The 25,763-nt window shown below is 42.2% G+C and overlaps 2 protein-coding genes across 9 annotated transcripts in view; one reads left to right on the top strand and one right to left on the bottom strand.

The window, feature by feature from the left end:
- Window positions 1-2,230, top strand: part of RRAS2 (RAS related 2) — a 95,316-nt gene extending 93,086 nt beyond the window's left edge. For 6 of the 8 annotated variants that reach the window (XM_069554325.1, XM_069554322.1, XM_069554323.1 and 3 more), the window contains one exon: window positions 1,400-2,230. In XM_069554325.1, coding sequence (XP_069410426.1) covers window positions 1,400-1,487 — 88 coding nt within the window. In that variant the 3' untranslated portion in view covers window positions 1,488-2,230. Of the gene's footprint in view, window positions 1-1,382 lie in introns of all 8 variants that reach the window. The other 2 variants (XM_069554320.1, XM_069554321.1) reach the window with 1 other exon arrangement.
- Window positions 2,231-16,160: 13,930 nt separating this feature from the next.
- The window catches only part of SPON1 (spondin 1), a 313,280-nt gene continuing 303,677 nt past the window's right edge, over window positions 16,161-25,763 (bottom strand). Inside the window, exons 11-16 of the mRNA XM_069554328.1 lie at window positions 24,957-25,139; window positions 22,536-22,706; window positions 22,289-22,456; window positions 21,326-21,490; window positions 19,357-19,620; window positions 16,161-17,890 (exon numbers count right to left, since the gene is read on the bottom strand). Coding sequence (XP_069410429.1) covers window positions 17,727-17,890; window positions 19,357-19,620; window positions 21,326-21,490; window positions 22,289-22,456; window positions 22,536-22,706; window positions 24,957-25,139 — 1,115 coding nt within the window. The 3' untranslated portion in view covers window positions 16,161-17,726. The remainder of the gene's footprint in view (window positions 17,891-19,356; window positions 19,621-21,325; window positions 21,491-22,288; window positions 22,457-22,535; window positions 22,707-24,956; window positions 25,140-25,763) is intronic.

Raw genomic sequence — 25,763 nt, forward strand, 5'->3', positions numbered from 1 at the left:
TTCCAGGAAACTTGAGGTGGTGAGTGAGATAGGCTGGAGTTGGTATGTGTGAGAAAAGAGTGAGTTGCTTTAATGGGCGGGGTTTGGTTGGTTTGCTGGTTTGGCCCCTACTTCACGCTCTTTCTTAGGTCTGCTGGTTTCTCTGGTAGTTAGTTTGACAAGTATATGGACCTAGTTCCTGTTAGTTGTACATCTGAGGTGAATTGACATCTGAGCTATGGGCTTCTATTGTATTTTTTTTTTTAAGCCCCTTTTCAAGACATTCTCTTTGTGGGGTGGAAAAGAAGTGAAGATTGTCTTTTTGTTTTTTTAGTAATTTGTTAAAACACAAATTCTGTTATTTTTTAAGGAATGTAGAGTTTCAGTTTCTCAAGTTAGAAAAGATTTGAGAAGTGAATAGTGATGTACAACATTGTGAATATATGTAAAGCCACTACCCTGTACACTTAAGAATGGTTAAGATGATAATTTTTATGTGTATTTTACCATATGAACCAGTGCTTAAAAAAAATTTTTTTTTATTGCTTTTTTTGAGATATTTTGTCCTTGGTTTTGATTCTCAGAATTGATCCATATTTATCAGTCAGTCAGGAGTGAGGAGGGGGTATAGGAGACTTTTTTTGTGCCAGAGACTGTTAGACATTTGAACATAAGCAAAAATCTTCAATCCTCATAGCAAACTGTGATAGGTAGGGTTTTATTATCCCTCCTAAAATAACACAGCTCAGAGAGGAAACTGCTGCTGCTAAGTCACTCCAGTCGTGTCCGACTCTGTGCGACCCCATAGACGGCAGCCCACCAGGCTCCTCCATCTCTGGGATTCTCCAGGCAAGAACACTGGAGTGGGTTGCCATTTCCTTCTCCAATGCATGAAAGTGAAAAGTGAAAGTGAAGTAGCTCAGTTGTGTCCGACTCTTTGCGACCCCATGGACTACAGCCTACCAGGCTCTTCCATCCATGGGATTCTCCAGGCAAGAGTAGTGGAGTGGGGTGCCATTGCCCTCTCCGAGAGAGGAAACTAACTTCTCTAATACAGACTTGTAGCTACAAAGTGGCAGAGCCGAGATAGGAATGGCATACCTCATAAGGGCAGATACTCTATTGATAGGTGTTTCTTCCTGAGGATACCTTGGAGTCATGGAATTTCAAACTGGGAAGGGAACTTAGAGGTTGTTGAGTTCAGCATCTCACCTAATTGAAGACTTGCCCATAAACAAAGCTCAAACAAGTTTGCTTATGCGTTTGTGTATCCCTGCCCCCAATGATTGGCTTTGATTCCCTTGTTGAAATGTAACACCGACATGCATGTGCACGAAAAACAGATTGGTCCAACAGTAACCTGCATGTGTAGCGATATATTACCAAAATACAATTATCTGTAGATTTTTCTGTCTTACAGGAAATTTCAAGAGCAGGAATGTCCTCCTTCACCAGAACCAACACGGAAAGAAAAAGACAAGAAAGGCTGCCATTGTGTCATTTTCTAAGAATCCCTTGAATTTTAGCTACCAACTGCCAGAAAAGCCCTCATCTTCTCCTCCTCTCCTTACAGTTTACATCACGTTGGTACCTTTCTAGCCTTAGATAAATGATCACCGTGGTAGCCTTAGACCAAGAAGCTGGCTAATCCTTTCCATGAAGCTAATCCAATGGTCATTTCAAGACAGATTTAATGGAAACACTAAGGCTGCTTCAAATAATTATCTGATTCCTTTAAAATGTATATCTGTATACACAGACACATTCTGTTTTTTAAAGCTTACTTTTAATAGGGATGAATCAGTTTTGGAATCTAAGCTGTTTGCCAAGCTGAAGTCATGGGTTGTGAAATAACTTTTAACTTCTGGAATCATATTGCCTACTGTTACTCTAAATAGAAACATAGGGAGTTTTTTAAAATGTGAATTTTTGCCTATCTCTAAAAATTTTGATGTCAACTTTAGTTAACCTTAAATACACTGAATTGAATCCACAAACGTGAGACATCTCAGACCTTTCCTGATGCTATAGCCTTTGTTTTCCAGTGGCCAAAATACCAAAATGCCTATTGTATTTATAGGTTAAAAACTGCGTGTAAAGCCTTTGCTATTACTCCTACTCTTAAAGATAATATTCTGTGTGGCCAAATATTTGGACTCATTCTGGACTTAGGCCTTTCACTGTTCTTGGTATTTTAATTTAACTTTTTCACAGCCATGTTGAGAGTAAAAATAAATAATTTCTGTCTGTCTTCCTTTTCACGTATTTCTGGATAAGGGATTCAAAAAACTAAAACTGTTTTTGTTTGTAATATAAAATATGGAATTGATCTTTCCAGGGTCAGAGATGATTAATGTTTTGCTATATACTTTTATACATTATTTTCTTATCAAACTAGTTAACAAGTATTTTTATATGTTTGTAAGCAAATATGCTTTCACAGCATACCTTGTGTATATGTAAAGATAAGTATTTAATTCTCACTGTTCACTTTTAACTGACAAAGAGAAAAAAAAAAGTGAAAACTACAAAAACTGTGGTAGAATCCTACGTGCTGTTCTGGTCCTGGTTGTACCCACCTCTGGCCAGTCACATAGCTACTTAAGAAACCTTCCCAATAGAGTACAACAGGATGAGAATCTGAAATCACTTCCAATATCCCCTACTAGATATTGACTGTTCTATCAAGTAGTAAGTGGTAAAACTTTTAACTGACAAGTAGTATAACTGTGGCTGACTTCTGACTTTGTTTTTTAATTCTGTGGATTGTGTTTAAACAATTCAAAAGTTTGTTCCTGATTTTGAGATACTAAGTGGTATTGCACAGTTGTCACTTTATTGAATGTGTACAACAGTTTCATGAAGTTTATAAAGCGTACCCTTGTATAGCTTCAGGTGCTAGAATTAAAATTGATCTGTTATCACAAGATGATGCTTGAATGACTTGTTATTTTGGTGGTTTGTTGGAGGAAACTTATTTGTAGTTCTATGCTGTTTCCCTCAGATTTGAATCTAAGATCAGTACTGGTTATTTAGCAGGTGAACTTGAAGTGAAATGGAATCTTGTGTTTTAGTGTTCCGGTGATTTCCTGAATATTTTCTTAAGTTATTGTTTCTCAAATTTTTTCTGTGAAGTGCTCCTGATAGATGTAGAGAAGAGAGGAAGGTAAATACATACACATACACCCTCTCTGAAGAAGCAAAGCACGCAAATTTGTTTGAATGCCAATTACAATTACTACAGCATTTATTCTGTGGGTTTTGATGCTATAGTACTATCTCATATCCTTGTTAATACTTTCAAGTTGGGGAATTTTTTTAAATTTATCATTTGTAGCTTCAGATAGTAAGAGACTATCTATACAACATTCATATTTAGTGGGAGGTCTTTTATTTTATTCTGAGTAAATGCTTGGTAGCAAAGCGGCCTGGACGTTAAATTTGATTATCTCAATTTACTTTTTTTTTTTCCTCTCTGTGCTTCACTTGGATGCCTTTTACTCCTATATATTCAAGTTCCCTACCTTTTCTCCTGCAGTTGTTCAATCTGCTGGTCAATCCCATCCAATGAATTTTTCATTTCAGACCTTACAGTTTTTCTGTAGACCTGTTTTTTTTTGTTTGTTTGTTTAAATATATCTTCTGTTTCTTTCCTCCTTATGTTTATGTATTTTTCTTATCCAGGCCCTCTCAGCTGAGTTCCTAGAGAATTGAGTCTAATGCCTTGCCTGTTGTATGTGGTGAATTAACTTCTCTTCTGTGCATCTGGAATGGTTCTAGCTGTGTACCATTTTTGAGATAATTGAGAAAATAATCCCTCAAATAACTTTTTTATAGTGCTTAATTCTCTTGCAGAACCCTGTTTGAGGAAGGCTGCTTTGAATAGTTGAACATAGTTATAATAGCTGTGTGATATCCTTCTCCACTGATCATCTTTTTAATTTTTGAATCTCTTTCTGTTCACTGGTTTTTTCCTGTAGTTATGGTCTCACTTTCTTGCTTCTTCGCATTAAAGTTTTTATTAGATGCTGGACATTATGGATTTTATGTTGTTGGTTGCCTAGATTTTGTTGCCTTCATTAAAGATTGTTGGGCTTTGTCCTGGTTGCTGCTTAATTTATGTGTAGTTCAGTTTGATCCTTTCGAGTCTTGTTTTTTAAGCTTCATGCAGTCTCAGGTAGCTTTTTTTCCCGGATAGCTTAGCTCTGCGACTAAGGTGTGGTCCTTGAGGGGTCTCTACTGAGTGCTCTGTATAATCAGCGAAGACCCTCCAGTTTAGCTTGTGGGAAGTCAGACAATTCCTAGCCACACATGAGCTCTTGTCCCAGCTCCTGGGTCATTCTTTCCCTAGCCTCGTGGAGTTTTACCTTATACATGCAAATATTAATATTTAACAAAGACTCGTTGACCCGCTGCATATTTTTGGAGCTCTTTTTTTTCTCTCTCCCCTCCAGAAGTTTGTCCTGCAGCTTTCAGCTGCTTCAAACTTCCTGATCTCCAGTGTCTGTCTTTTCAGCTCAGGGAAACATTTGTGCCCTGCTTGGAATCCGCTACCCCCTCTGCAATCTGGAATGTGCCTCTAGGCAGAAAGCCAGGACAATCTTAAAGCTTAGTTTATTTGTTTCCCTTCCATCAGGGATTGTAGTCCTGTGCTGCCTGGTGTATGTTTGAAAACAGTTGTTTCATATATTTACTCAGGTTTTCTGATTGTCTAAGGTCGGAGGGTAAGATTTGGTTCATGCTATTCCATGACTGAAAGATGAGGTCTTTCCCATTTTATTTCCATCATATAATCAGAGGTGCCTTATAGCCATAAATCTATGACTTGAAATCTTCTCACAAAGAGTGACCAGCCTCATGGTGCGAATAGTGCTTGTCTGTGTGGTCATTCTTTTCCCTCTCTAGCCAGGAGGCTGGCAAACTTTATCTGTGAAGCATCAGTTAGTAAATACCATTGTGGGGGTTGCAAGCCATGTGTTGTTTGTCCCAGACACTCAACTCTGCCACTGCAGCACCGAAGCAGCCATAAGCAATCTGTAAATGAAAGAATGTGGCTGTGTTCCGATGAAACCTCATTTGTGGACACTGAAATTTGTACTTCATATCATTTTCATTTATCATGAAATATTTTTTATTTAAAAAAATTCATCTAAATTGTAAAAATCATTCTGTACAGATGGCAGACTGGATATGATCTGTGGCCCATGGTTTGCCAATCCTGCTCTCTGAACACATTTAACATCTGAGATTACATTCCCAACTTTAGAAGCTCTTAAGTATGTAGAAATTCTTTCAAACAGGATTTCCTGAATTAACAGTCATGAGTTTCTGCCCTAGGAATTTTCTCCCTATATTGTTTGCTTGGGGCTTTACAATGTTCTATAGTTGGACATTATGGCCTGTTGACACACCTCTTACATTGAGGATTCCCTGTATTTGGAGCTTCAGAGTTTTGTAACATAGATTGGTCTTTTACTTTATCCTTTGACTATTAAAATTCAGTGTAACAAAGTTATATATACTTGAGTTCTAATTTGTTCCTCTTCTAGCTTTTCATCACCACTTGTTAATTTATTTTTCCCATTCCTATACATAGTGATGCCATTGAACAAATAACTGGCAGGTAAATAGAGGATTATAAAATGATAGGTTTTCATATCACTTGAACACTTATGGGTACTTAACCAGTGACTGCGTATGAAGTTTCAAAGTACTTGTACTTTTAGGGAAAAAAAAAATGGCATTTTAATTAAAAAAAACTTTTATTATAGTTGATTTACAATGATGTGTTACTTTCAGCTATATAGTGAAGCCATTCAATTTTACATATATTCATTCTTTTTTAGATTCTTTTCTCACAGCGCTTATCAGAGGATATTGAGTAGAGTTCCCAGTGCCGTGCAGTAGGTCCTTGTTGGTTATCTGTCTTAAATATAGTAATGTGTGTATGTTCATCCCAGGCTCCTGATTTATCCCTCCTGTGTTTCTCCTTTGGTAACTATTAGTTTGTTTTTAAAATCTGTACGTTTGCTTCTGTTTTGTAAATAAGTTCATTTGTATCATTAAAAAAAATTGGATTCGCATGAGTGATATCATATGATATTTGTCTTTGTCTGATTTACTTCACTGGTAGGCTACGGTCCATGGGGTCAGAAAGAGTCTGACACGACCAAGCGAGTTCATTCACTATCTGCAATCGCTTAGTATGATATCTCTGGGCCCATCCATGTTGCTGAAGATGGCATTATTTCATTCTTTCTATGGCTGAGTAATGTTCCATTGCACATATATACAGTATATATGTACCCCATCTTCTTTATCCATTCAGCTGTTGATGGACATACAGGTTGCTTCCATGTCTTGGCTTGTAAATATTACTGCAGTGAACACTGGGATACATGTATCTCTTTTGATTATGGTTTTCTCTAAACATGTGCCCAGGAGTGGGATTGGGATTCCTGGATCATATGGTAATTCTACTTTTAGTTTTTTAAGGAACCTCCATACTGTTTTCTGAAGTGATTGTATCAGTTTACATTCCCACCAGTAGTATAAGTAGCTTCCCTTTTCTCTATATCCTCTCCAGCATTTATTGTTTGTAAACTTTTTGATGATGGCCATTCTGATTGGTGTATAGTGATACTTCATTGGATTGTAGTTTTGATTTGCATTTCTCTAATAATCGGTGATGTTGAGCATCTCTTCGTATGCTTTTGTCCCTCTGTATGTCTTCTTTGGAGAAATATCTATTTAGATCTTCTGCCCATTTTTTCATTGCATTGTTTTTTAACATGAGCTGCATGAGCTGTTTATATATTTTGGAGATTAATCCCTTGTCAGTCACTTACCTTGTAAACGTTTTCTCTGATTCTGTTGGTTGTCTTTTCGTTTTGTATATGGTTTCCTTTGCTATACAGACACTTTTAATTTGGTCCCATTTGGTTTTGTTTTTATTTTCATTACTTTTGGAGGTGGATCAAAACAGAAATTGCTGCCATTTGTCAAAAGGTGTTCTGCCTATGTTTTTCTCTAAGAGTTTTATAGTGTCTAGCCTTACATTTAGGTTTTGATCCATTTTGAGTTTACTTTTGTACATGGTATTAGAGAATGTTCTAATTTCATTCTTTCATTGTAGCTGACCAGTTTTCTCAGCACCACTTGTTGAAGAGACTGTCTTTTTCTTCATTGTCTATTCTTGCCTTTGTCATAGATCAGTTGACAATACATGCATGGATTTATTTCTGGGCTTTCTGTTCAGTTCCATTGATCTATATTTCTGTTTTTGTGCCAGTATCATACTGTTTTGATGACTGCAGCTTCGTAGTAGTCAGAAGTCAGGGAGCCTGATTTCCTCCAGTTCCATTTTTCTTTCTCAATATTGGGTTTTTTATATCTCCATACCAGTTTAAAACTTTGGGGGTTTTTGTGTCTCCATAAAGATTTGTTTTTTTGAATGTCTTCATACAAATTTAAAATTGTTTTCATTTTAGTTCTGTGGAGAATGCCATTGGTAATTTGATAGGGATTGCATTGAATCTGCAGATTACCTTCTGTAGTATACTCATTTTGACGGTATTGATTTTTCTAATTCAGGAACGTGGTATCTTTCCATCTGTTTGTGTTATCTTTGATTTCTTTCATCAACATCTTACAGTTTCCAAAGTACAAGTCTTATGTCTCCTTGCTGCTGCTGCTAAGTTGCTTCAGCCGTGTCCCACTCTGTGCGACCCCATAGATGGCAGCCCACCAGGCTCCCCCATCCCTGGTATTCTCCAGGCCAGAACACTGGTGTGGGTTGCCATTTCCTTCTCCAGTGCATGAAAGTGAAGTCGCTCAGTCATGTCCGACTCTTAGCGACCCCATGGACTGCAGCCCACCAGGCTCCTCCGTCCATGGGATTTTCCAGGCAAGAGTACTGGAGTGGGGTGCCATTGGGTAGATGTCTTCCTAGGTATTTATTCTTTTTGATGCCATAGTGAGATTGTTTCCTTCATTTCTCTTTCTAATCTTTCATAGAGTTAGTGTATACAAAAGCAGCAGATTCCTGTGTATTAATTTTGTGTCCTGCAACTTGACCGAATTTGTGACGCGCTCTCATGGTTTTCTGGTAGCCTCTTTAGGATTTTCTGCATATAGTATCATGTCATCTGCAAATAGTGACTGTTTTTACTTCTTCTCCAGTTTGGATTCCTTTTATTTTTTTTTTCTTCTCTGATTGCTGTGGGTAGGACTTTCAAAACTATGTTTAATAAAAATGTTGAGAGTAGAATCCTTGTCTTGTTCCTAATCTTAGAGGAAATGCTTTCAACTTTTCATCACTGAGTATGTTGTTAGCTATGAGTTTGTCATATATGGTATTTGTAATATTGAGGTAGGTTCTCTCTGTGCCCACTTTCTTAAAGAGTTTTTATCCTAAATAGATATTTTTTCAAAAGCTTTCTCTGAATCTCTTGAGATGATCATATGGTTTTTATTCTTCAATTTCTTAGTGTATCACACTGGTTTGAAGATATGAAAAATCCTTGTATCCCTGGGATAAATCCCACTTGATCATGGTATATGATTGTTTTAATGTGTTATTGGATTTGGTTTGCCAGTATTTCTTTTTAAAAAAAATTCATTTATTTTTAATTGAAGAATAATTGCTTTATAGTATCATGTTGGTTTCTATCTGACAGTATTTCATTGAGTATTTTTGCATCTATGTTCATCAGTGATACTGGCCTATGATTTTCTTTCTTTTTTTTTGTGGCATCCTTGTCTGGTTTTGTTATCAGGGTGATGGTGGCCTCATAGAATAAGTTTGGGACTCTTCCTTCCTCTGCAATTTTTGGAAGAGTTTCAGAAGGATAGGTTTTAATTCTTTTCTAAATGTTAGAATTCACCTGTGAAGCCATCGGATCCTGGATTTTTATTTGTTGAAAGTTTTTTAATCACATTTTCAATCTCAGTACTTGAGATAGGTCTGTTCATAGTTTCCATTTCTTCCTGGTTCAGTCTTGGAAGAATGTACCTTTCTAAGAATTTGGCCACTTCTTCTAGGTTGTCTATTATATTGGCATATAGTTGTAATTGTCTCTTTTGATGCTTTGTATTTCTGTGGTGTCAGTTGTAACTTTTTTCATTTCTAATTTTAATGATTTGAGTCCTCTCCCTTTTTTTCTTGATAAATCTGGCTAAAAGTTATCAATGTATTTTCTCAAAGAACCAGCTTTTAGTTTCATTGATCTTTGCTGTTTTTTTCTGTCTTTATTTCATTTATTTCTGTTGTGATCTTTATGATTTCTTTCCTTCTACTAACGTTGGGTTTTGTTTTTTCCTCTTTCTCTAGTTGCTTTAGGTGTAAGGTTAGGTTGTTTGAGGTTTCTCTTTTTTCCTGAGGTAAGATTGTACTGCTCTAAATCTCCTTGTTAGAACTGCTTTTCCTGCATCCCATAAGTTTTGTTGGATCGAGGTGTTTCATTATCATTTGTCTCAGGTATCCTTCTTTGTTGCAACGTCCTTTATTTTAAAGTTTATTTTTCTGAAATGAGTATTGCCTCTCCAGCTTTCTTTTGATATCCGTGTGCATGGAATATCTTTTTCTATCTGCTCATTCGGTCTGTATTTCTTGCTAGATCTGAAGTGGGTCTCTTATAGACAACATATATATGGGTTTGTTTTTGTATATCTGTTCAGCCAATCTGTGTCTTTTGGTTGGAGCATTTAATCCATTTACATGTGATATGAAGGTTCTTATTACCATTTTGTTAACCATTTTTGATTTGTTTTTGAAGCTCTTTTTCTTCCCTTCCTCTTTGTCTTATGATTTGATGTCTATCTTTAGTGATGTGTCTAGATTGCTTTTTCTTTTGTTTGTGTGTATTGTAGATTTTTTTTGGTGGTTCCCATGAGATTTTGATGTAGCAGTCTATATATGAACAAGATTGTTACAAGTTGCTCATCTCTTAATTTCAAATGTGTTTTCAGTGTCCTACATTTGTACAGTTCTTTTCTCATGATTGCTGGTTTTGATACCATTATTTGTGTGTGAATGATTTTTTAACTTTATGAGATTCCCCATTCGTAGTTTTCTTGATTGTAGAAATGAAGAAAATTTTTATTTTTCACATAGAGAAGTTTCTTTAGGATTTGCTGTAGTGCTGGTCTAGCGGTGCTAAATTCTTTAAGCTTTTGCTTATCTGTAAAACTTTTGATTCTCTTTTGAATCTGAACAAGAGCCTTGCTGGGTAGCGTATTCTTGGCTATAGGTTTTTCCCTTTCATCTCTTTAAATATATCGAGCCATCCTGTCTGACCTATAGAGTTTCTGCTGGAAAATCAGCTGATGGCCTTCTGGGGGTTCCCCTGTATGTTGTTTGCTGCTTTTCCCTTGTTGCTTTTAATGTTTTTTCTTTGTCTTTAATTTTTGTGTTTGAGTAATGTGTGTCTTGGCATGTCCCTCCTTGAGTTTTGTCTCATATGGGACTCTCTGCACTTCCTGAACTTGAGTATTTCCTTTCTCATGTTAGGAAGCTTTTTACTATAATCTATTCGAGTATTTCTCAGGCCCTTCCTCTCTTTTCCTTCTGGGACCCCTATAACGTGAATGTTGGTGCATTTAATTTTGTCCCTGAGGTCTCTGAGACTGTCCTAGTTTCTTTTCATTCTTTTTTCTTTGTCGTGTTCTGTGGCAGTAATTCCCACCACTCTATCTGCCACTCACTTCCTCATTTTTCTACCTCGGTTATTCTGCCATTGATTCCTTCAAGTGTATTTTTCGTTCCAGTTATTGTCTTGTTCATCTCTGTTCTTTAAATCGTCCAGCTCTTTATTAAACATCCCCTGTAGCTTCTTTGTCCTCATTCTTCTTTGAGATTTTGGATTGTCTTTACTACCTTTCCATTATTTTTCAGTTAGGTTGCCTCTCTCCACTTCAGTTGTTCTTGTGGGGTTTTACCTTGTTTCTTCGTCTGGAATATATTTCTCCGTTGTCTCATTTTGTCTTAGTTTCTGTGTTTGTGGTCTCCTTTCCACTGGCTGGAGGATCATAGCTCCTCTTCCTTCTGGTCTCCGCCTGCTGGTGGGTGAGATTGGTGCGGGGCCTTGTGCAGGCTTCCTGGTGAGAAGGACTGCTGCCTGCCCACTGGTGGGTGGAGCTGGGTCTTGTCCCTCTGGTGGATAGGGCCACGTTAAGGAGTGTGCTTATAGGTGGCTGTGAGCTCAGTGTGGCTTGAGGCACCCTGTCTGCTGATGGGTGGGGCTGTGTTCCTATCCTGCTGGTTGTCTGGCCCGAGACATGAACCCAAGTAGGGCCAGGTCTTGATGCCAGAATGGTGACCATCAGGAGAGCTCATGCCTGTCAGTATTCTCTGGGGCTTCGCCACTGGAGCTTCTCTTCCTGCCCCACCATGAGTCATAGTGGCTCTCCAGCTCCTGTGGAGTTACTGCCTTGTGCTGGGTCCCAGTGTACATGAAACCTTGTGTGTGTCCTGCAAGAGTGAAGTCTCCGTTTCTTCCAGCTCTGCAGACCTCCTGCACTCAAGGCCTGCTGGGCTTCAAAGCCAGACCCTTAGGACGGAGAGCTTCTCTCTTGTGGGAGAGCCTCTGTGATACAATTTTATTTTCTAATTTGTGGGCCATCCACCTGGTGGGCATGGGATTTGATTATGTCATGAAAGTGTCCCTCCTGCCATCTCCTTGTGGCTTCTAAAGGCATTTTAATTTGAACATAGATTTTCTGTGCAAGACTTCATTGGGTGTTCTGGGGAACTCAGTGTCTAGTGGGGGAAGATAAAGAGTGACAGAAACAAATGTCAAGACTGTAGAGTTAAGGCAGAGTGTGAGGAGTGTGCAAAAGTTGCCAAATCCAGCAGAAGTGATGGTTTTATATTCCTCCTGGAAAATCGGAGGGAGCTTAGCTTCTCAATTAGAAGTGATGTTTTTGCTGGAGCTTGATAGATTGGTAGGCTTTGGGGTGGCAAGAGAGGAGTAGAGTGAGATGTGGAAAGGCTGGGGAAAAGCCCAGGCAGAAGCACAGAGTTGGCAGCACACAGGGTGTATTCTGGGATTGGAAATTTAATCTAAAAGGATTTTAATGCAATTGAGAAAGAATGATAGAGTAGATTGGGCTTGGGTTGTGGAGGGCTTTAAATATAGTGGCCCTTCTGTATATAACGGGGAACCACCAGGCATTCTGAACAGGGATTGCCTGAATCCAGTCTTGTGATAGTAAGGATGGTGAAGTGTGGATTTAAGGAGGGGTAGTCAGGTAAGAGGTTATTGGAGGCATGAAATCTATTCTTCTTCTGTTTGTTCTGCCACTTTCTCTGAGCCTCTCTGGTCTTGCACCCATGTTACTGCAGTGGCCTGTGAAGTAGTCTTTATTTCCATCTTGCCCCGACAAAGCCTTTCTGTCAATGCAGCCAAAGGGATCTTTTTTAGACCATAAATTGAATGTTACACTGCTGCTTAAAATCTGTCATCCTCTCAATGCACTTGAAGTAGCATTTGAATCCCTTCCCATAGTGTACAAGGAAATCTTTTGCAGGATCTGTCATCTTCCTGCTTCTCACTTACATTCAAGCTGACTTGCTTTCTCACACCCTAGAACATGCCAGCTGTTTTCCAAATCATTTGCTTCACTCGACTGCTGGAATTAGCTGTTTCACTCTTGCTCTTGGCTTAGATGCCACCTCAGAGAGCCCTCTTGGACCACCTCATTCTAATATCACACTGCCCTGTATTTACTTCATGATGCTTACCCACCATGTATAACTTAATATCATAAGCTCTGTGAGGGCAGAACTGTACCTGTTGGGTTTACTGCTTTACCCATGTTGCCTGGCATGTGCTGAAAACCGTTTGATGAATGAACAAGGGGCACAGATAGCCTTCTAGTTAGAAGACACAATATATGGTGACTGTGGCAGGTACATACAGAGTTAGTCCAGGAGGCATTGACGAATAGGGATTGATGTGTGAAAGAAGAGGCTGGAACTAAAAGCTGCAGATTTGGAATTGATCTGTTGTGAGCTAATGATTGGAGAGGTAGGAGTGAATTGAGGCAGAAAGTGTGTTTGAGAGAACATCCAGGGTAAAAATTTTTTGGGGAAATGAACATTTAGGAAATTAAAAGGCAGAAGAAAGCCAAGAGAAGCAGCCCATAATTGGAAAGACTCAGGAGACTGTTGTCAAGGAAGTTGAGGGTAGTAAAGAGCTTTGCGTGCTGGGCAAGGATTGGGGAATGAGGAGCAGCAGTGCGTGTTTAGAGGTTGCTGGTGAGTTTGAGAGATTCATTTTGGTCATCTGGTTGTAGCGTGGTTGAAGGAAAAGGAAGTGGAGGAAGGAAGCTAGGGTTACCATTCGGAGAAATTTTGTGGCAGAATCAGAGGGTGGTGGGCCAGCTGTCTTGCTTGATAGGGTAGGATGTTGGAGGAATAAGAAAATGAGCCAGTGCAGGGCACTCAGTCATGGACTGTAGGTATGCATATCTTAGAAGTGGATATTCCCATTTGCATGCGAGATTGAGAAGCTTCTGGTTTGCGGGCGACATTCCTTTTTGACTGATGAATGTGGATGGCATAGGGCAGTGCTTCTCAGACTGAGGTGAAGGGCCAGTTTAAAAACAATTTTTTTTTTAAATCTCCACTGTCCTGGATACAGTGTACTAAATTTAATACAAAATATGAACTGTTAGAAAAATAATCATCCTCTGGGCTATTGTGGCAATGTCAAATTAAAAGTTCCTGAATGCTTTTAATTTGTCTTTCGTTGTAGGATGGTAATGGTCGGTTTGTGGATGTTTTCAGGCTGTAGTCTCTCTCGGAGTGGCGCTAATGCAGTGTGTGAGGAGCAGGAGATCCAGGGATTTTTCATGAGCGGCCCATCTGAGTTCTTAGATGGGTTGGTAACTTCCAGGTTAAGATCACCCAGTAGAAGTTACATGCTTACACTAGCCAAAAGAGACTCAAACTCTCCGTGTTGTAATCAGTAGTCTTGAATAAGATGTTGGTCCCTGTCCCTTCTAATACTTAAAAGTCTTAATATTTGAAGTAAACTAGATGTCTAAACACAGAACACTTTTAAACTATGACAATTATTACCTTAAGTAGGAGTACCATTAAAATATGAGAACTGTTAGCCACAAGTTGTAAAGCCAGGAAGAAGGTAAGGACATATTCTGAGATTTATGAAGAATTTAGAGCAATATGGGAAAGTGATAATGAATGCTATCTCCTGTTAGGACATTACGTTGAGTGAAAAGTCTGGAACTGCATTTTTCTCTGATGATAGCTGGGTGAAAGTTTTGCATCTGTATTTCTTTTTCCAGGACATTTTCAGTCCTGAGTGATAGAAATACAGCTCAAGCCAGCTTCAACACAAAGCAGGCGTTTCTTGGTGTACAAGGGCGCGAGGGACTGGTGGGGTGAAACTGGCGTCAGTGACTCTCCTGCCAGGATACCATCAGGACTCGCTCTCAAGATAGAAAGCGGCAAATTGTGGAGGGGGGCAGAGAAATCCTTCAGTGTAAGAAAGCTTGTTACCAAGCCTGAGGCCAGAAAAGGTAAAATAACACAGTGGTTTGAACCCAGGCTTCTTTCTCTGCCCAACAGAGCACAGTTGATAGTGTGTCTAAAGCAAGGATGCCATTATTTAAATTTGACATTTTAGTACAGATCTTTTGCTCACAGATTTCAAAGGATTTAAATTGAAAAATTATCTTCATGCTTGTTAGCATTCAGCTGCTATTTGTAGTTTGTTACAGCATTTCTTTTTCAGAAAGGACTATTTTATTTTCATTTATTCTCCCTATTTTGAGTAAGATAAAAAACTGAATCGTTCAGTTATGAAACTTAATAGCACCAAATAGTAGAATGTCTGTCTTTCTTGATGCTGTGTTGTAATTGGAGATCGTACATTTATGTTTATAATCCTATTTGGACTATACTGTCCCTTTCTTAAGGACATAAATATTTAACTCTGAGGGGAAAGGGGGCCAACTGCACAGTCCTAGTACAGTTTAATATTTAACTCCTTTAAACTGAAACATGTGGGCTGTTTGTTAGGTCACAGAAGTAATTTGACATTGCAGATTTTTGTGTCTTGACATTTTAGCTGTGGACTTGACCTGGATTAAGTTTCTGGAGAATTGTGGTCATATGAGAATGTATAGTATATCCTTACTTCCTGGAATAAGTACACAGATCTTGACTATGTCTAAAACATGTTTAATATACAAAGTCCAAATTAAAAATAGCACAACATCATTTAATTTTTTTTCATTTCTGGGTCTGAAGAAGCCCAGGATTTATTTTTATTTGCTACAACAGAGTATCTTCAAATAATGCATCAGCAAGGTGACAGGTGAGTGACCCCGTTGTCTGATTGGGGAATATTATCTCTGATCTTATTTTCATTTTAAAATGTGGATGTAAATTGAAGTCTTGAATAAGAGTGGTTTGGCCTCGATAAAAATACACACAATTATAGTTGTTCTTTGTATGGCAGTTTTTACTGGGTATCGTATGATATGTTTACTATCTCAAGTGGAAGCCCAAACAAATTTTATTTTGTAGTAAAAAGTCTTTATTTCCAAAAGATTGATTAACCAGAAAAACTGTAAACCACCTAACACAAGACTTTGGTAAGAAAGAGATTTGACGTTTCGTATAAATTCCCCCTTGCAAACAAAAGAGAGTTAACACTTATGTAACAAGAAACATGTTACCCATTCTTATTCATTAACCAGTTGCCTGGTTTTAAGTCTCCAAAATTTGGATTAAAATTTACCCAAATAGGGACCAAACAAGAACATGAGATACTTGGGTGGCTTGTTGTTACTTAGAAATTGCCACTCTGTGGAGCTTTGATTTTCATGGGTTGGGAGGAAGGATGTGTTTAGATAGCTAAGAGTAATGTTGGAAAAGCAAGCAGATTGTATATCAGGGCTTTTTCTTTTGTGCAAATAGAAATTAAACCTCTTATTTCTTTATATTTTGTACTGCTTTGTACAAGGGAGGAGAAAGCAGTTCACTTGAAGGATTAAAAAAATGTTGGAAACAATCAGACCCCCAGAAAGCTCAGGAATGGGAATAGTGGTCCCTCCAGAATGAGGGTGCAAAAGGCATATCTCTTACTGAGTATGCCTGAAATGGATAACAATTGTAAAAAAAAAAAAGACCCAACCTTCTGAACACTGAATTAGTTTAAAACACGAAAGACAGACCCAATGAGTTTTTTATTGAATAGTCTCTCTCGTAGTTAAAACAGTACAGATTCAAGGCTGTAGCATATATATATATATATATATAATGTTGTGTTTGGAATATCCTGATGTATTTAATGCAGATTCTTAAAGTAGTGTATTCAAAGCATTGTATGCATCTCATCCATGGTACATATTTGGATTAAGCACAATAAAGAATGCCTGCAACAAGAGCAGAACAGGAATTTTAACAGTAAATGAATAAGTAGAAACTGCTGATGGACTTAAGTTGGTAAAATGTCCTTTTACACTAATCCTTGGTAGTCAGTCTCCCTGAATTTGGTGTGCTTGTGTTTGGAAGGGGATGGAAAACCATGACCCTCCCTATGGTTGTGTCAGAGGACCAGACCCTTGGTGTAGAGGGCTGATGTATGTAAGTTTGACTTCCCACCAGATTTTTTTGCTAACTTGATTCTGTGACATTCCTTTCTCCCTGGATTTATCTTGGTCTCTGAAACACTTTTTTCCCTCTACATATAAAATTTTATGACTATAAAAACCCTTTCAAGTTCTAAGATAGTATTTTTGCTGAAGGAATGGCTTGGTGGGCTGGAGACAAACTCGGCAGAATGTTTGCATAACTGAAAAAAAGGTTTTCTTGTTAGAAACTGGCTTGCTGATTTAAAAGTCTGTGTTGGAAGGTTTAAAAAAACTCAAGCCTGGGACTGCTCTCGAGGCCAGTTTTGCTGCTGTGGTTCTAGTAAGGATCTAGGATCTGGCTTCCTAAGAGAATTATATCCAAAAAAAAACCCAAAAGAAGGGAATAATAATTTCTAGACTCAGTATGTTTTACCTCGGGTGTAAGAACTGGTTATATTTTTTTTTAAAAAGCAGCCATCATTTCTTTCCTTTGGAGTATCAGGAACCACCAGTATTAGGGGTTGAGATACTGGATTCAGAATTTCTCAGTGAAAGAAGAAAAGCCACCCAACATCAGTGCTTCTCTTCATGTTTGCCAGCTGTTTTCCCCAAGAACTGCTGATGACTGAGGAGACTCAACAAGGGACCCTAAAGTTCCACTAAATGAGGAGAGGCAAGCAAGCAGGCCACAGGCAAGAATGAGGGGAATCTGCTCTCACTCCCACCCAATCAGGAAAGTCTCCCTGCTGCTGTGCCCTGGCACCGATGCACAGGGTCAGCTGCGGGCACAGCTGCCTCTCCATGTTGGGGAGGCCGGGGTCTCTGTCCTGCTGCCCAGGTGGATGCTCGAGAGGGACACGTTCTGTTCAGCACAGGTGACTGACACTACTCACTTGTGCTGGAGGAGGGCCGGCTAAGGATGAGGGAGCCCCACGTGCCCCTGCCCCGATCCCCACTCTGCCCACCAAGAAGTGTACAGAAGGGTGGCCCTAGCATCCACAGGACTACTGGGCAGACCGCCCTGCAGAAATGAAAACTAGTGTACACAATTTAAACTGCCTTAAACAAACAAGCAAACAAACGATCCAGCCATTGGTGCCTCTGGGGGTCTAGAGTGCAGCCCTGGGACACGTGTACCCTGGTTAACACGGATGGACGTTGCACGCTCTGATCTCCTTCTTGTCTTTGCAGCTGGTAAACTGGGAGCTTTTGAACCTCTTCTTCACAGTCATGTAGCGTTCCTGGATCCCTCCTCCGCACAGTTTGGTGCATTCTGACCAGGCTGTCCAAGGGCGCATCCTGCAGCCTGAAAGCATAAGGCCTGATTAGGCCAGCAGACATGGCGAGAACAAGGAGGCTGAACTCTAGTAGTCAAACCTAGGTAGTTGTCTGGACTGCTCTGCTTTTGTATGTAATACTTTGTTGAGTTCTTATTAAGTTATTAGAGTTCTTATGACATATGTTAGCTCATAGGTGATTGACTATTAAAATGGTCCATTAATACTTGTAGCTCTTCCCCATCAAGGAGCAGAGTCTCCTCCTCTACCCCTAGAATCTGGGTTTGGCTGTATGACTTGCTTTTGGCCAATGGGACATGAGCAAGCATGGCTTGAAAAAAGCTCCTGGGAACCTTTTCCACCACTGTGTAAGCAAGTGTGGCTATCTGCTGGAGAGACCACTTGGAGAGAGGCCCCAGAAACACAGGTGAGACCACTCTAGACCTTCCAGCCCACCACCTGACAGCAGCCACTCAGATAAGCCTAAGCCAAATCCCTTAGGAATCATCCAGCTAAGTCAATCCAAGTAACTGCCCTACAGAATCCTATAAATTTCATTTGTTTTGGAGTGGCTCATTAATGCAGCAACCAGCCAAGGAGCAAGTAACCACTTCCCTCTAATGCTTTGCTCTCCCAAGTAGTTAGCTTCCCCAGTATCAAGTAAACTCAGGTATAATTGATTATTTTTCCCATGTAAATAGACTTGCCTTTCTCAAAGAAAACTTCCCTGATCCCAAGATTAGGTTAGATCTTAATTAAAAAAAAAAAAAAAAGCACTATGTATACTAGGTTGGTGTGAAGATGATTGTGGTTTTGCATTGTTGAAGTTTGTCACTTGATACTGGAATGCATTCTAAATAGATGTGGTTATGTCATACGTCATTTTTATGCACATTTCTCAACTTTTTTGTTTCGCTAATGACTTATTACTTGCTATTGGTTTTATATTTATATTAGACTATGGAAATGATATTAGGCAAAAAGCTATTCCCAGCTATTGTTTCATTGTTTTGCTGATATTGCGCTCTTGGTTGGGACCAGCTTATTCAGCAGTGAAGCCCTAAGTGGGATTTTTTTTTTTTTAAGTTTTGGAACTCCTTAAGTTATACTGAAGGAGGGGGACACATAAGCTTTCTCCTTGTCTACAGAGAAAATTTAAACCAGTCTTTGGGCTTCTGTTTTTGCCACCTCCAGACCACTCAACACAGGCCTATTAAAGTCAGTCTGTTACTTAAAACCTTCACCTACAGGATCAAGTCCTCAGCAGCCAGTAGACCTTTCCTGGTCTGGTCCCTGTCCTCCTGCCTCCCCCTATACTGTGTGTTCTTCTAGAGCCCACTTACCACTTGAACGTATCTTGTTCTTGGGTTTCTCTGTGCCTTTGCAATAACAACGCCTGCTCCCTTGAAATACCCTTCTTTTACTAGCAGACTCCTACAAGACCCATACTGCTTTGACATCTCCCTGAACGCCAGCCCACACTTCGGGGCAGTACCTGGAAACTGGTCCCCGTCCGACTCCTCCCTCAGCTGCTCACTCCTCCGGCTCTCTCGGGCCTCCCTCCAGCGCAGGTTCTGGAGGGATGGATTTCGGAGGCATTTCCGGATGCGGCACTTTTTCCGCTGTACAGTCTCTGGGCAGGGTGCGCCTCCAAACTGAGGCTCCATCTGGATCATGCGGGTTCGAATCATGTGTCCTTTCCCACACGACTTGTTACATTCCGACCACTGGGACCACTCCGTGAGCTCACAGTCAATGGCTGGCAAGACACAGATGGGCATGAGTGTATCTCTCGTCTGAAACAAGGTCTGTATACTTAACTGTTCTTTGAACATCTCAACACAAGCCTCTGGAAAATGCAGAGCAGGTAGTTACCCCGTTCTTATGGAAGAAGAAGCTGAAGCTCACAGGAAAGACTGACTATCCAGTCGACATGGTTGGTAAGCAGTGGATGCAGAATGGGGCCCCAATTGAAACCCACATACTCTCTTTATGATTTGAAAAGGCTTTTGGAGGGACTTTAAAGATTAGCTCAGAGCCTTTTGCTCTCTCTAAGCTTCTAGAGTGTTGTCGAATCAGCCTCAGGTGGCACAGACCAGCTTTCCACAGCCAAGGACCCTGATTCCCTGAGGGAAGGCACAGCTCACTGGTGCCATTTACCCCTGTGGACTAATGCTAAGGACACTGTGACTTTTGCAGTAAGAGCCAGGCAGCGCCTCTTGCTCTCACATCATCCTGGGTCTTCTGGCGATCATCAAAACACAGGAGTCAGAGACAGAAAATGCAGTAGGGAAGGACCAAGTGGTGTCATGGCTTATTCAGCCAGTTCTCATGAAGCCAGCATTTCACACACGTGGAGGAAAGCTAACACCTCTGAGTGATTCTCAGGATGTCTTCTAGGGAGGCAGATGATTCCAAATTGCACTGTCTCTGCAAAGTGGGGGCCAGGCTGGCTGGATCTACAGAGAACTCATTTTGTTCATGGTCTGCCCTTCTCTCCCTGTGGGAGCTCCAGCAGCTTTCCCATCTACAACATAGGGATAACAATATTTTTCTTAATAGGTTGTGAGGACTGAGTGAAGTAATAATACTCTCAGCCCAGTCCTGGCCCACAGTGAGTGTTCCATAAATGTTCTTTTTCTTCTCCCTCCATTCACCGGGCCCTGTGGATATAGTTTTGTTTAAGTTGGTAACAGCGTCTCACAAGATTCCAGAGCCCCAGCTCCGAAGAGCTGTGGAGGCTCACACTTCCTTGGTGGGCTCAGCACTTTGTACTAGTTATATGGTTTAATTCTCAGAGCAGATGAGGGAGAGGGTTGCTAAATAATGTGCTGAGATTTATACAGCCAGTAAGGGACAGAGCTGGGATCTGCCCCTGGGCAGGCAGCCTGAGTAATTGCAAGGGAGAGGAAGCACAGAGGCTGCAAGTGCATTTCAGAGGAAGCCAGAAAAACAGATCCTAGCAAACGAGTCTGATTTTCCACCACCTGAAGAGAAGTTCTCTGGGAAGACTAACCAGAAAAATGGACTGTCTCCTTAGATAGTAAGTTCAGCTGGTCATAGAGATTTGAGAATAGATGAGGGTGGGTATGGGGCTTTTGAGGGCTCTACTTGCTGGCCTGTCTTCGTATCAGGGAACCACTGGTTTAATGTCCACCTTCTGGTCATGGGTAAATTGGTCATGGGTGGGGAGGAATAGAATTTAAAAATGGAAAAACCCATGGGTCTAACGGGCCTCTAAATTGAGGGAGGGGTGGTGAGTGGGGAACTACAAAATTAAGTTTGATTGAACCTGTGCCATTTTCCATCTAAGTCTCCTGTTTAGACTTAACAGCAGTTTGGGTGTCTCACAGACAGTAGTGGGATTCTCCAACTAGCAGTCATACACAGGACCTAGCAACATGAGCAGCGTGCAGGCCTGGCTAAGAGGAGGAGAGGTGGCTCCCAGGAGCGCCAGGACTTACGGCATTCAGGCAGCATGCACTTCTCCACCTGCTCCAGCTCCTCATTACAGTCCCCGAGTTCGGCTAGAGACTTGAGCATCCGCTGGCGGGTCCGCATGCCCTTCCCACAGGTCACGCTGCAGTCGCTCCACTCGGACCACAGGGATAGCAAGCATGGGATGGTGTCTAGACCAAGAGCCAGGTTTGCCACTGAGAACAGGCTCCCTTTGCCTTCTTTGATCTGGTGCCCCCCTACCCTTTGTCCCCCACTCAGGCCCCTTGAGTAAAGTGAAATTGACTAGTGGGTTTAGATAACCCAAGTGACCTTTATGGAGCCAGGAGTGGCTCAGCAAACCACTAACTGTTCTTGTCATTCTCCTGCATCTCCCCTGGCCCAGATGGAGCTCATAATGTGGCTCCGTTACACGAATACACACTTCCCCACATGAAACACCCCGAGGGTCTGAACAGGGTCTCACTAGAGACAGAAACATTCCACATGCCCCAAGAACTATGCGCTAAAAGATAGGCTCAATGATGTGTTTTTGGACACTTGGGTGCTGAAATCCCTAGCATGTGTGCCTCTCTGTAGTGATGTGTGGGTCTATAACATTTGTGTGTAGAGCAGATGTATTGCTTTATGGGGCCACAGGCAAGTCCAGCAGAACAAGAAGGGGAATGTACAACCTACCTACATGTATAACCTCTGGAAAAGATACTCTGGGGTCCTATAAAATCACAGTTACAGGTGAATGCTGTCTAGAGGCCACCAGCTTGCCATGTCAGCATTGCTCCTTCAAAGGAGGTCACTCTCTGTGGGTCTGGATGATGTCCACACACCCATAGCTCTCATCTTACAGGGGAAGTGCCCTGCCAGGAAGGGTGCCCATATTCCCCCCTGCACCTGCGCAGCCTCGACAGTGATGCCCAGTGCTGAGGGCCTCCATCCTCTCCCCCAGAGCCCCCGCCCCCACGCCCACTCACGGCACTCGGGCATCATGCACTTCTCCGCCTGAGATGTCTCAGCCTTGCACATGGAGCCGTCCGCGGGGCTCATCTTGACCATGCGATGCCGCTTCTTCATGCCCATGCCGCAGGTGGCGCTGCACTCGTCCCACTCGCCCCACTCGGTCGTCAGGCAGCTGCTGGGAGCTGGGGAGTCCGGTGGCGGCGTGTCAGCAGCCCCAGCCCCTGAGACCCCGCGCCTGTCCCACCCCGGCACCCCACTCACAGCACTCTTCGTTGACCGTGCACTTCTCTGTCTCCTCGGTGGGCAGCGTGCACACGGAGCCATCCTCTGGGAACTGCTTCACGTATCTCTCCCGGGACCGCATGCCGGCGCCGCAGGAGATGCTGCAGGGCGACCAGGTGATCCACTCGGACATGGTGCACGTGGAGCCGTCTGCAACAGGGAGCGGACACTGCAGCCGCGGCGGCACGCAGCTGGGACTCGCGCCACTGACTGAGCTAGCTCCCCCAAGGGCAGAAATCTACACGGTCAGCTGGCAGGCAGGGGGATTTGGGCAACTGAGGATGGAAGCCAAAGTAAAGGGCACATATTTTTAAACCAGGAATTGTTCTTTAAAGGAAATGTCTTTCTCCAGGTGCATGGAGCACTGGGGATTACTCCTTCACTGGACAATATATTTGAAAGATGTTTAGATGGATGAGAGAGTGATATATGCTTGTTTAGTTCTAAAGAAGGATGAGGGATATGAAGTCATCCATCCATCCATCTACTCATGTCAATTAAAATTTACTGACTGCTTAGTGGTTTGTGGTGACTGAGGTTAAAAAGATGTGTAAAGTATGGATTTTAATCTTCTCCAGAAAGAGATGGGCACATAGACTGGCAATAATTCTAGGTATTGAAAATATGACAGCAGATGTAAGCCCAGGGAATTGGAGGGGGAGAAGCTCCTTGGAGTTCTGGGGTGGATTTCACACAGGAGGGCACGTTGGTTGGGTGGAGAATATCGGTATTTAAGGTGAAGGGACTAGCTCTTGCGACAACCTGTCTGGAGTGTGTTGTGTGTGGCACTGGGAGATGAAGCTAGAAAGAAGGATGGAAATCTCAGTATGAGGCCAGCTTGCACACAACCACAGTCATGTACACAGGAGTGAAGGCTATGTGTTGTTACCAAACCTATGGACAGTGTTGCTAGACAGTGCTGGTGGAAGACAGCTGGAACCCCTGTTAGACCCAGGGAGATTCTGACATGTCCTTCAACAAGGATGAACCTAAGGACATTATGCTGAATGAAATAAACCAGTCAAAAAAAGGACAAATACTATATGATTCCACTTATATGAGATACCTAGAATATTCAGTTCTTTGAAAGCAGAATGATGGTTGCCAGGGGCTGGGGATCAAGGGACTGGAGAGTTAGTGTTTAATAAGTCTAGAGTTTGTTTTGTGAGATGGTAAAGAGTTCTGGAGATGGAGGGTGGTGATGTTTGCATAATTGTGTGTGTGTGTATACGGAACACCACTCAACTGTCCAATTAAAAATAGTAAATTTGCTGCTGTATACCACCAAATAACAATAGGCATAGCCCAGCCATTTTCAGAACCATCGTTACCACCTGGGAGCCACTGGAATTCTTCCTCTCTGGAGGTGATGGTTAAAGACCTCAGCTCCCCGTGTAAGCCTCAGACTGTCCACCCATCCCTGCCGTCTCAACCCCAAGAACGAGAAAGCGCCTCCAGCATTGCTAGGGCAGTCACAACTTGCACGCTGTCTGTGCTTGCAGGGTTCACTCCCCTCTGAAACGCCTCGTCCCGGGCACAGACAGCCGTAAGTCACTGTGCAGTGTATCCAGGAGAGGTTGTTTAAGACTGTGCCCTAGGAGGAGCCAGCAAGTGAATGACCCGCCAGGGGTCAGTAAGGTCTCTTCAGTTATCTTCAGCTTGGAAGTGGTTTTCTTCCTTCTATAAACCAGCCCAGCCTACCCATCCCTTCTTACTGCCTTGTTGTGCCTCTGAGACAGTTAAGATCAGAGCACAAAGTACAGATCTGTTCAGGTAAAGAAAGGATTGTACCTTGGAAAGTAGGCAGCTGGCCTTTGCACAGCAATCAGCACATGTCGTAGCTTCAGCCAGCATGACATGGGTGGTGCAGGTGTGTAGCTCAAGCCTGACTTTTTTAAGCCTGACCTTTGACCAGTTACAAGGAAAGAACTGCTGCGATCAGTCCAAAGGCCCTGACGCAAGGAAGTGAGGGCTCTGACCTGGGCTGAGGCAGGCCGTGCATGGATAACACAGAATTAGGGCAAGGATCTAGGTTCAGTCTTGGCCAACCTGTTCACCTGCTTCTTAGAAATTGGAGGTAAGGCCCAGAAATAGGCAGCTTGCTACCTGTAATTTGTCATGTTTGCTAGCTCTTTGATAACTTGTGTCTGTTTTCTTGCATGGCTGGGGGTGGTCAATCTCAAGAATTCTTTTGATGTCATGAGACATCTGTGTTCACAGCCCTCAAGACACTGTTGGAGATGAGGGTCGCCCTAGGCAGGCAGTCCCACTGACATGTCCAGTCAGGGTCCTAGTGTTCATCATGGGCACTGCCAGACCAGGTGGGAGAGGCCGGCATGGTCAGGTAGGACCCCCTTCCTGAACTGCTGTCAGCCAGCTGCTGGTGGGGTGCCTCCTCACCTTCGTCACTGCAGCCGGGGCCCATGCAGGGCTGGAAGTCCTGGGTGTCGGGGCAGGGGACGCTGAGGTCCAGCTGTGCCTTCAGCATGCGCTGCCGCATCCTCTTGCCTTTGTCGCAGGTGGAGGAGCTGCAGGCGGACCACGGGGACCAGTTGGAGTAGATGCAGGTTTCGGGGGTGTCATCTGGGAAGAGTATGTGAGATGTTTTCCCTGGGAGCCTATGGGAGCTGTGACTGGCCCTCCCCCTGGACAGGTTCACGTGGGGACAAGAAAATCCCCGCTGGCTGACCAGCCTTGGGAGGCTGGGTACTCCTGCGATGCAAGCAGCCATTCACTTCCCTTCAAAAACGATACTTTGGCATCCCACTAAAACAAATCGAAGTAACCTCATAGTAAGGAGAGAGTCTCCTACTGTCCCTTCTCAACACCTGAACGCCAGCCCTCTTTGGCAGACAGCATTTCCACACGGGTGCCGGCATATCGTGGGGCAATGTGGGGAAGCGTAGGCTTTTTCTGTGTTGTTGCTCACCTTCCCAGGATCCCACACAGAGTGTCATGATAAGCATAAGGTGGCCAGTGTTCACTGAGCACTTATTATGTGCCAGCATCATTCTAAGAACTTTATCCATCCCATCAATTGTGGTAAGGACCACAACTCCCTAGGAGGCAGGCTCTGTTATTATCCCCATCTTACAGTTGAGGAAATGTGGCGAGGTGGGCTTCTTGCCCAGGGCCCAGGGAGGAGAGCCCAGCTCATTCAGCTTCAGATGCTGTGAGATACCCTGAGCTGAAGCCAGGGCTGTGCCA

Source organism: Ovis canadensis, chromosome 15 (genome assembly GCF_042477335.2).
Source record: "Ovis canadensis isolate MfBH-ARS-UI-01 breed Bighorn chromosome 15, ARS-UI_OviCan_v2, whole genome shotgun sequence".
Lineage (NCBI taxonomy): Eukaryota > Metazoa > Chordata > Mammalia > Artiodactyla > Bovidae > Ovis > Ovis canadensis.